This window comes from Pipistrellus hanaki (assembly GCF_964339955.1).
Source record: "Pipistrellus hanaki genome assembly, chromosome: 6".
In the NCBI taxonomy this organism is placed as follows: Eukaryota; Metazoa; Chordata; class Mammalia; order Chiroptera; family Vespertilionidae; genus Pipistrellus; species Pipistrellus hanaki.
The window spans coordinates 17,013,114-17,024,302 of record NC_140508.1 but is presented as its reverse complement, the minus strand read 5'-3'; the positions used below and the strand labels follow the sequence as shown (position 1 = coordinate 17,024,302).

General features: G+C 55.6%; 1 protein-coding gene across 1 annotated transcript; it reads left to right on the top strand.

Annotated features, from left to right (window-relative positions):
* The first annotated feature begins 1,311 nt into the window (after positions 1-1,311).
* Positions 1,312-10,258, top strand: PAX1 (paired box 1). Its single transcript, XM_084888971.1, has 5 exons — positions 1,312-1,613; positions 2,025-2,654; positions 4,139-4,281; positions 4,794-5,016; positions 9,829-10,258. The coding sequence occupies exons 1-5, from the start codon at positions 1,355-1,357 to the stop codon at positions 9,918-9,920; spliced, it is 1,347 nt and encodes a 448-aa protein (XP_084745097.1). The 5' UTR covers positions 1,312-1,354; the 3' UTR covers positions 9,921-10,258.
* The last annotated feature ends 931 nt before the right edge of the window (positions 10,259-11,189 follow it).

The window sequence follows — 11,189 nt, the reverse complement described above, 5'->3', positions numbered from 1 at the left end:
AGAGCAAGGGGAGTCCTGAGAACCACAGGTTGTCCTAGGATCCCTCCTAGGCCCCCCGCCCCCCCCACCTCCCTGTTCCTGGACGTTCGAGCCAGGCCCTTGGTGCTTAGTGGCCCCAAGCTGGGACTGTTAGGTCATGGCCTCCTTGTATCAGTCTGGGCAAAACCAGGAGCTTTCTTCTCTCCTCACCTGCTCACTCCTGGATCCCACCGAGGAGCTCTCTCTGAGACTACCATGGTCAGCCACACAGGCCAGGCCGGGAAAGGCCAGAGTGTGCGCTGATACAAGATAGAAACGGAGAAAAGAGTTGACAGACAACTTCCCCCACAGGCCAAAGCGTTCAAAGCCGTGTATCTATCCCCCCTTACATGGAGGGGAAAGGCCCCTTCAGCGGTTTAACAAAGACCCCCTGGCAGCCTCCGTGCTGTGTGAAAGGTGCGGTCAGGCAGCTCAGGTGTGGAGGGATTGGGGTTCCAGGCCTGGATGAAAAGAACTGTCTTTGGGGGCAAAAGTCAGAAAGGGTTCTTAGTGTTCCTGTGTCACTTCAGAGAGGAGTGAGTTCCAGTGGGTGGGCCTGTTCTCAGGGAGACAGACTACCATGTGCACCTCTTACAACACTGAACTCCTTACAACTCTGTAAAGATTTCCTGCGAGCAGAACTGGGGTGTCAGGCAGAAATGAGACAGAGCGCATGCCGTGGGCCTGTCGCCCCACATCATTAAAACAAACAAATAAATAAACGAAAAACTGAACGCTCAAGGTGCTGCTCGAAAGCTCAGAAAAGGGGCACTGGCGCCATGCTTCCCGGGCCCTGTGCCCCATGCTCAGGGGAAGGGGTGGTAGAGGCAGCCACCATCTTGTCATGATCAACTGTAATCCTCTGATATCTTAGCAGTGATGGCAGTGGAGGTGGTAGTAAAACTAAAACCCAAAGTAGTACTAGGACTATTAAATATTCGTCAGTTTGAAATGACTACCCATCTGTATCAAAACCTGAAAGGTACAAGGGGCGAGGACAGCGGAGCGAAGGGAAGGTCCCAGGCCCAGCTGGGGTTGGGACTGTGCGTGTGTGTGTGTGTGTGTGCGCGCGCGCGCGCGCGTGTGTGTGTGTGTGTGTGTGTGTGTGTGTAAGGGGATGGGGATGGGTTCCGGAGGAGGGCCGAAACAGAAGGACAGAGGGAGGGGGTAGAGTTTCACCGAGGGGAGGGAGGGGGGCGCCGGGGTTCAGTGACGGGAACCAATGGGCTGCCAACTCGCGCGTCTCCGGCGCGACTGCGGAGATTGACGTGGAGGACACGTACAATTGATCTTCACACGCCGCAGCCTCCCGCTCAGACGAATTTCTCTGAATCGGATGAAGTTCTCCCTGGGCCTGGGGGCGCGGGAGTGGAGAGTGTCCTGGGCGCGGGCGGCGGCGGCGGCGGCGGGCCGGGGGGCTGGCTGCGGGGCGCCGGCTCCGCGCGGTGCGCGCCCGCGGCCCCGGCCCGGCTCTCGGCTCGCGCGCGGCCGCCCTCTATGCCTCTCCCGCGGCGGCGGCTGCCGAGCTCTCCCGTCCCGCGGGCCCAGCCCCGGCCGCCCCGGCGCCAGGCAGCTGGCGGGCCCGCGCGCCATGGGTAAGGGGCGGCGGCCGGCGGGCGCGGGAGGGCGGGCGCGGTGTATGGTGTCCCGGCGCTTCCTTTTCCTCCCGCCCGCTTTCCCTCGGAGGAGACCGGGTCCTGGGTCCCAGTCGAGCGGCGTTCTCCGCACATCCCTTCCCTTCTGGGCGGGGTGGGGGTAGTGCGGGGCGTCCGGGGATGGGATGGCCCAAGTGGGACCCCCTCCAAAGGGCGCGGGGGGCTGTCGCGCGCCGCGCCCTACCCCGGAGGCAGCGGACCCAGGCTGTTGGAATCCGCAGATTCTGGGTACCCGCCGGGCCCTCCTCGAGGCGCGCCCGGGAGCGGCCCCCACCTTGGGGCGCCCACCCCGGCTAACCGGCTGGTGTTTTCTCCCCTCCCTCCGCTCGCTGTCCCCGGGCGCGTCCGCAGAGCAGACGTACGGCGAGGTGAACCAGCTGGGCGGCGTGTTCGTCAACGGACGGCCCCTGCCCAACGCCATCCGCCTGCGCATCGTGGAGCTGGCGCAGCTGGGCATCCGGCCCTGCGACATCAGCCGGCAGCTCCGCGTCTCCCACGGCTGCGTGAGCAAGATCCTGGCGCGCTACAACGAGACGGGCTCCATCCTGCCCGGGGCCATCGGGGGCAGCAAACCCCGCGTCACCACCCCCAACGTGGTCAAGCACATCCGGGACTACAAGCAGGGCGACCCCGGCATCTTCGCCTGGGAGATCCGCGACCGGCTGCTGGCCGACGGCGTGTGCGACAAGTACAACGTGCCCTCGGTGAGCTCCATCAGCCGCATCCTGCGCAATAAGATCGGCAGCTTGGCGCAGCCCGGGCCCTACGAGACCGGCAAGCAGCCGCCGCCCCAGCCGGCGTTGCCCTACAACCACATCTACCAGTACCCGTACCCCAGCCCCGTGTCCCCCACGGGCGCCAAGATGGGCGGCCACCATGGGGTCCCCGGCGCCGCAGGCCACGTCAGCATCCCCCGCTCTTGGCCCTCGGCGCACTCGGTCAGCAACATCCTGGGCATCCGGACGTTTATGGAGCAAACAGGTCAGTCGTGGAGGCCTTCCGGAGAGCCTTCTTGGAATGGAAGCCCGGGGCTTGGGCATGAGGATGAGGGGTAACTCCTAAGCCCTCCTTGGACCTGTTTGGGCTCAGGGGGAGGCTAGGGCTGGCCAGGGAGTTTGGAGGGTCCGGGGCCTAATGGGGGAGACATCTTGAACTTTTGATGACAAATACGGAAAATATTTCCCCGGAAGAGTAATCGCCGCCGCCGACCACAAATTTGGAGGCCTGAAATTGCCTTTTTTTTTTAAAAAACAAAAAAATTCTTGCAAAAAGTATGCAAACCCCTTATCGCCAGATCTAAGTCAAACAAAGCTCAGTCGCTTCTGTGACCCTTTCTTAAGGGTGTTTCAGGATCCCTCACCGTTTCCCAAAAGGTTCTGTCCCTCGAAGGCCCCAAGGCTCTTTGGGGTAAAAGGCAAAGTACCACCTGGCCGGCTGGTCTTATCTAGTGACCTCAGGCAGGCCTGGCGGCTTTGCAGGTTCTGGAGCTGGGATCTCCAAAGGACTCAAAAGGATGTGCCCTTTGCCTGTAACTAGAACTCTGCACATTTGCTGGCCATCTCTCTGGAGGGAGGCGGCCTTGATGCGGGGGTTCGGGGCTCGGGAAGGTGTGCTGGGGCCGGACTGAGTCTCCTGTCCCAGCAGCCGGGCAAGGGATAGCAAGCTCTTACGTGGGTAAAAAGCAAAGTCCACCCTAGCCCCAAAGAGGAGGGGGTTGGGGCAGCGGAAAGAAAGGAAAGCTTAGCCCCATCGACAGTGGGGTGCGCTGCCCAGGCCTCAAATAAGGTTTGTTTCTTCCGGTGGCTCAAACCCAGCCTGGGGGTGGGAGGGGAGGTGCAAACTTCCCCAGGAACGACCTGTGGGCAGCTGGCTGGGAGGTGGCCTCCCCAGGTTTGCTCTCAGTTCTGGAGCTTTCTCTGGGTTCCCTGCGCACACGTGTGGGGAGCTGCGCTGGTCGCTGGGTTGATGCCTCTTTGGGGAGATCCAGGACATCTCCTGGGGGGGGGGGTGTCGGCATTTCTGAGGAGAACTGTCTCCAAACCCTCTGGACACCTGTTGAGACCTTGAGAAACCCATAAATTCTCAGGAGCATGCTTTGGCTTTGAACGTGACCCTTTCCGGGCGCCACCTCTGGACAGCGGAAAGGCACCTTGGCCGAGTTCGCCCAGCCCCCTGTCTCACAGGCCGGAGACCCCTTACTTTGTGGGAAGCGGGTCACAGGCCTGGAGGAACGAGGAACAGTCTCTGCACCGCTGGGAGTGAAAGAGAAACCTATGCTCACCACCGGCCGCCTTGGGCCGCTCTCCCAGCATCTGGAGGCCGCAGGTGTTCGGAGGAACCCTTGGGGAAGCGCTGAGTGCTTGTAGGCACCTGTGTCACCTCCGTGTGTGCCCTCCGGCTGGAGGGCCACGCTCCGCCCAGCGCAGATCCCCACGTCCCCACTAACCTGTCCTGTGTCCCCCCAGGGGCCCTGGCCGGGAGCGAAGGCACCACCTACTCCCCCAAGATGGAAGACTGGGCCAGCGTGAACCGCACGGCCTTCCCGGCCACCTCGGCAGTGAATGGGCTCGATAAGCCAGCACTGGAGGCGGACATTAAATACACTCAGGTAACCAGGGCCGGGGAAGGAGGTGTCCTTACCTGGAAGAGTGAAAGAATTTGGGAGAGGGGGGGCGGAAGGAGATAGAGAAAGAGAGAAGAGAAAACGCCCCAGGCCGTGGGTATCTGGCAGCCCGGCCAACCTGGGCCCTCTCAGCATTTTCTCTTCTTTTCTCCAGCGCACACTTTGGGGGAAGCTGGCTTTCGAGGGGATTGAGTTGCCTTTTGCCAAGAGACTTTTGCTGCAAAAACTTGAACCCGGAACACAGATGGCTGAGGCTCTCTTTAAATCCCAGCGGGACTGGTGAATACCAGGATCCGCCTCATCTCATTGTTATGTAGAACAATTGGAGTGGAAATCACTTCGCCAGGGTCCTTCCTAGGAAAATTAGAGGCCGCGTGTTGTGATACTTGAGGGGACAGCAGGGGACAGGAGGAGCCCTGTTTGTTCTGATAACTGTGTGTGCTGGAGAAGTCCGGGGTTGCCTGCTGCTGATGGTCTGTCCTTCTCCATCCGCACAGTCCGCCTCCGGCCTCTCTGCGGTGGGCGGCTTCCTCCCAGCCTGCGCCTACCCGGCCTCCAGCCAGCACAGCGTGTACAGCTCGCCCGCTGGGGGCTACCTCGCCCCAGGCCCGCCCTGGCCGCCCGCACAGGCTACCCCGCTGGCGGCCGCCGGGGCCAGCCTCACGGTGCACGGCGGGGAGCTCGCAGCGGCGATGACCTTCAAGCATCCCAGCCGAGAAGGTGAGCGGCACCGGTGGGACCGGGTCCGATGAATGGAGAGAGGTTAGGAAGGGTGCAAGGAAGGGGGTGTAATCGTGGTAAAAGGTAGTGAGAGAGATTTGGTACCCTTCCTGCTGGGTTAAACCTATAGTTTCTTGGATCAGATTAACTTCTAACAGGTGTATGCCTATGCGCGTCCCTAGAAAGGCAGCCGAAGTTGAGAGATGTCTGTCTTAGGATTCCACCCCTCCCCTCTTGGAGAGAGAGGAGAGAGAAGAATTGGATCAGGTTTGGATCTTTTTCTGGTGCCCTTGGCCAAGTTATTGCTTCTCTCTGCGCCTCATTTCTCCATTCATAGAAGAGTCTAGAAGCATCATTCAGGTTCACCTTCCTGGGGCCTGAGGAGCTTTGCCTTCTGTGGTGGACCTGCCCAGGTTCCTGGACCTCACTGCCATCTGTTTCTTCCCAGGTTCCTTCCTTCCTTCCTTCCTTCCTTCCTTCCTTCCTTCCTTCCTTCCTTCCTTCCTTCCTTTCTTTCTTCTTTTTTAAAATCTAGACCCTGGTTTCTTCTTGAGTTCATTGTCTTAAATTCATTCTTGGGAAAGGAAAGAACATTTAAATCATGCATCCCTATGTTTTAGACTCCTTTTCAACTCTATGTTGTTTAGGGTACTTCTTTCTGTCGGATTTGTGGCTGGGAGTTTTCTCTTCTCCCTTCTTCATGAATTTACTCCAGGATAAGCCAAACTAACAGATTTGAGGCATTTAATTGCTGGTCAACAGTATGAGGGGCGTCTTCTTACACTGATGCCCAGGTTCTGTCCCCCCCCCCCCTATAAATTGGGGAAAGCTCATTTCCTGGTGCTTGAGTCCTCATTTTCCTCAGAGGTGAAAGGACTGGCTGAATTTGCCTGCAATAGGTTCTGTCACTAGAAATTTGCAACTGCAACTACCCGCCTCAGGAGGTCCCAGCCTCTGCAGGGAAGGAGACTGAGCACAAACCTTGGGGTCAGGGTTGCTCCCCAAGGCTCTTTACAAGCCTGACCCACTTCAGACCTGCCAATGCAGAGTGGGGGGGAAGGGGGGGTGGGCAGGCAAAAGGCTTTATTTCCTAGAAGACACAATGGCCTGATCTGAGGAAGGGAGGGAGGGGAGGCAGGGAGAGAGAGAGAGGAAGAGAGAGAAGTCAAGTAAATGAATAAAAACCAAAAATATATATTTTTTATTTTTACTTTTCCTAAAGGACAAACATTATGGGATATAAATTAGAAAAATTGAGAATTAGGACTCCCTTAAGCTTTGAACTTAATTTAAAAATAAAATAACACCAGTTGCTCATTTATAGGAAAATTCAAGTAAAGGAAATTAAAAAAATTAAGGATGACAGCTCCTCTAAAGCTTTACAGTTAAGGACCAATGAGGATCTCATGGTGAGTGCTTTGCTCAGCGTCTTGTCGTTATTCTCAAATCTACCTGTTTTCTGGACAACTGAAGTATTATCTGTTGAATTAGAAATTGACATGGAATTTACCTCATTCTACAAATCATTTAACTAAGCAGGTTCGTTTGAATTAGAAGAGTGAATCTATAAATTTAAAGGATTTTGCCTGGACTGACCAAAGGAGAAAGAGGACTTAGGAAAGGGCTTGCTATCTTCAGAGCGATGTAGCCTGTTGCTAACACAGCCGCTTTGTCTGGGGCATTTCAAGCTCAACGTTAGAAACAAATTATGACCCGTAGGTAACAATCCAAAGGTAAAACACACAGTTCTGAATTCTAAACTAGTTCAAGTTAATTGGGCTGGGGTTTCATTGGTGGTTGATTCTCTTTAGAAGACACTTTTCTTTCAGAAAAACAGAACCATTGGAAGGCACTTGCATTCATGTCCCTCTTACCATTACAGTCACTTTCTAATATGAAACATCTCACTAATTTCCAAAGTCTGTAGTAAGAATTAGCTACATTAGTTATTAAATTAATAGCTTAATTTTTTTGATCCTCACAATTCTTAAAAAAACACACAGGGGGGAAGGGTAATGGAATAAATTAGGTCCAACATTAAAAAATGATTTCTCAAACTGGCACACAAGTGTTTGTGTTGAAACGAGGAACACAAAAATAATGAGAGTTACATATCTATTTGGGTTAAGAATTTTTATACTTATTGGCAGAAAAGCAGACTTTAAAGATCTTCCATGCCCAATGGGTCTTTGAAAAATTACAAAGAAAGTGATCGGAATCACTGCCTTTTTTTTTTTTTAATGATTGTTTAAAAATTATATTCAAACACACATCCCATAAGACAATTACTATAGGGCTTGCTCCATTAATAAGAATGGTAGGAATAGCATTTACTGAATTGTTTTTTTCAGTAGGAAAAATTTCCTTCACTGAAAACAATTTCATATCATGAATGCTCAGTAAAAACAGATATTTTTTTTTGATCATCTAGTTCATATATCCTCCAAGTCAGGTGCAAATGAACATTAGCAATTACCCTAAGGAAAGTCACAATTAAAGCACCAGAATTAAGCACCTACGGGTCATAATTTGTTTTTAATATTGAGCTTGAAATGCCCCAGAACAAAATGGCTGTGTTAGGAAAAGGCTTCATTGCTCTGAAGATAGCAAAATTAAGTCAGATTAAGCACCACAATTTATGTGTTTTATCTTGGTAAAGAGTAATGCTTGTGGGTTCCCTTTTATGTAGGCAAGAAAATATAATTTACATTTCCCATCCGTGAAAGAAAATTTTAATTCTTGGGAACCTAGAGGGACGCTGATATTCTGGGAGTCTGGACACCAATCTGTCTTTTCCCGGCCAGGGCAGGGCCATCTCCTCCTCACCCCCACGGGTGACAGACCCCACAGAGGTTCCCTCCAGACCACTGGTATTTATGGCGTGTTTTCAGAAATGTTCAAAACTGTCTAAACCCTTCTCAGCGGGGATCTCGAACAACTAAAGATTTGGAAATCAAACCTGTAAGATATTGCACACATTCAAAGGAAAAATTGTTTATATTGGTTATACAGATAACTCGCAGCTTCCTTCCAGTTATCTCAGCTGGAGATTCGTTCTTGAAAAATCAATCCTAAAAGTAAACGTTACCAGAGAGCAATAGGACCCAGCCACCTGCAACCAGGGTCTCACTTGACCCAGCCCTGGGAGACTCCGACCCAAGGAGACTCCGGCTTTCTTCCGCCCCCATCCCCCTGGTCCCGGTGGCTCTAAAATCGCAGCTCCAATATTTTAAAAACGCGTGTCCCCTAAGAGTAAGTTAAAACTCGGGCAAAGCGCCCAATGCACTGGTGCCCCAGCCTCTGAGAACCCAGACAGACCCACTTCGATTGCCCCCCCCCCATCCTGCTGTGGGAAAGGAGGGGAGGAGGGGCCTGCGGGGAGGGACTGGGTGGACAGCTAACATTTGGACCTGCAGAGCGGGTGGAATCTGTCTCTGGGCTCCAGGTGTTTATTTTTCACGCCTTTGTCTCCAAGCAACCGGCCCTAGGCTGAGAAACCTCCTCCTCAGATGTTTTCTAAACAGGCCCTCACCTTGCGCTGTGTGTACAGGGTGGAGAAAAGTCGGAAAACTTCCTTGGCTGAGCGGCTACCACAGTGTTTAGAGAGCTGGGAGGAGGTGTGGGTGGGGTGGCGGGGGGCAGTGGAGGGGTCACTCTGCCATGAAAGGTCTTTAGACCCTTTCCAACCTCTGAGAAACCTAATGTGCGTGCATGCCTGTGCTGTGTGTACCTGCGTCCCTAGGGCAGGGGTGTGGGGCCCAGCTTCTCGCACACACAGTTATCTGCCCCCCCCCCCCCCTCCCCCCCCCCGGGGCTGGGCAGGGGCAGCTGCAGAAAGAAAAAAAACTCCAGAGTTCCCCCTCAACTCAAAGTGTGTCCCCTTTAAAGGAGGACTTGCTGTGTGTGTGTGTGTGTGTGTGTGTGTGTGTGTGTGTGTGGTGGTGGTGGTGGTGGGGGAACACAGTTGAAAGCAGGCGCCTTTGGGTACAACCAAGCTTGTGCCTGCGAGCACAGGAAAAGCTGAAGGTCCGGGGACTGGAAAGGAAAACCAGAGGTTACATCAGTAGCAAAACTGGGGCCCTTATCACAAAGCCCAAATAACAGAGCGGCGCGCAGAATGCTGCCGGATTTGGCAAGCCCAGGGCCACTGAACCCGGCGCCCCAGGCCCAGCGCGCTGCGCTCACAGCAGCGAGGGAATCTGGGTGCTCGGGCTGCGCGGGTGAAAACGAAATCGGCGCCCACATAAAGCGCGTCCAGGCGGCGGGAGCCCGCCCTCCACAAGGGCGTCTTTGGTGACCCGCTCCCCACTCGATTCCCCCCTGCCCACCCCCTCCCCCCAGAGGGCCCGAGCCGCTGGGAGGGACGGCCGGCTGGACGCGCTCGCAGCTCCCCGGCCCCGTGCGCGCGGCTGGGGTCTGGGGGGGCGGGGGGGAGTGAGTGGAGGTCGGGGAGGAGGGGTGTGCAGATCTCAGTTCCCTGCTCCCGTCCCCAGAGGGTCTTGGACTGGATTGGAGAACCGCCCGGGCCCGGCGGTGCGCGGCCCGCAGCACCTCGCTGCACCCATCGCTTCTCCGTTAAGCAGGCGCGGTGCAGAGGGGACCGCACGGCGTCAGCGGTGTCGGAGCACCTGCAAATGGCCTGGCGAGAGGAGCCACTTGCCAGGCTGCCCTCGCCAGCGACTCCCTTCGGGGAGGCTCGCGCTGTCCCCTGAATTTGCGGGCGTCCTGCTCCCTTCAACCCTCCCCTTTCTCAGTCTTTGACTCTGTGCCGCGCCAGGCAGTGACCCGACGCCCCTGTGCTTCCTCCCGCAGTGGTCGATCGGAAGCCGCCCAGCCCCGGCGGCAAGGCCCCGGACAGCCTCAGTAGCTTACACGGACTGCCTATCCCGGCCTCCACTTCCTAGGGGCAGCGCCGCCCGGAGCCCGAGCCGGGAGCAGGCGGCGGAGCGACCCGCGGACCCGGGCCCTGCAGCCCGGGCGGCGCCGCAGGACCGAGGACACGCCGCCCGCGAGGAGGTGCCGGAGCCGGCCCGCGGGGCCCGTCCCGTCAGCCTGCCCGCTCCCCCTGGCCCCGCGGCCACCCTGAGGTCCTGGGACAGGGTTATCAGGCTTTTCTGGACTTGGGCTTTCGACGGTTGTAACCTTGTTCCGACGTGGCCTCCCTCGGCCAGCCTTTCCCTCCTTCTCCCAGGATTGTTCGGCTCTCTCCCTCCCTCTTTTTCCTACTTCCTTCTTTCCCCTACTCTCTCTCTCTCTCTCTCTCTCTCTCTCTCTCTCTCTCTCTCTCTCTCTCTCTCTCTCTCTTTTTCTCTCTCTTTCTTTCCTTCCTTCCTACCCTATCTTCCTTTCCCGCCCAGTTTTCCCCTTCCTCTCCTTTGTCCTTTAATCTTTTCTCCTCTTCAGCGTCCCTGCTTTCTTCTCTCCTCCCCTTCTTCCTCGTCCACTGTGCTCCCTTCCGTGTGGTCTAACCTTGACCACCACCTTCTTTCTCCCTTTGGAGCCTTTAACAGTCAATGATTATGCTTCTCCACCTCCCTCCCACTTCCCTGACACCCCGGAGAGCCTCAGACCGGTTCCCCTCCAGCAGCTGGGACTCTTCAGCTTCCAACCTTATGTCCCCTAGCCCTGGTGGAGGTGTCTGGGACCCAGAAAGAGAGGCTGCAACCTTTTATATTTTTATAATCACGAATCGGAACAAAACCCCATGAATTTTCCTCTCCCTGCCCTCTCCCAGGATGTATTGTCTGGAAATCTATATGTTCTCAGTCAGTGACTGAACAACCCTTTGTTTCCTCTGAGATGCTGTCACCCCAAAGAAGGTTGGGGTATGAGGAGGGGGTGCTGGGGCCATTGGTGTTTTCTCTAGTTGGAAAACTGCGATCCCTGGAGGCGTCTCACCCCTGCACACCTAACCCTAGGGAATCGGCACACGGTAAATGCATAAAAGCACTATTTCTTGGCACGGGAGGGCAGGGGTGGGGGAAGAGGGCCAGACATTTGTTAATTTAAGCTACAGACTGCTTCCGGGCACGAAGGTGCAATCTGGCTTCTGGTTTGCCAAGGATAAGGGGGTCAGAAACCCCCCTGCAAGTCTCTTCTAGAACGGGACACAAGAACGGTTAACTTCTTCCGGGTTCAGGTGCCCTGGTGGCGGGACCCTGGACATAAACTGC

Excerpts from the sequence above, each read along its gene's own strand:
- PAX1 (XM_084888971.1), top strand. The coding sequence starts at position 1,355 with ATGAAGTTCTCCCTGGGCCTGGGGGCGCGGGAGTGGAGAGTGTCCTGG. Across the intron at positions 1,614-2,024 it reads GGCGGGCCCGCGCGCCATGG|AGCAGACGTACGGCGAGGTG; the intron begins GTAAGGGGCGGC and ends GCGCGTCCGCAG. Across the intron at positions 2,655-4,138 it reads GACGTTTATGGAGCAAACAG|GGGCCCTGGCCGGGAGCGAA; the intron begins GTCAGTCGTGGA and ends GTGTCCCCCCAG.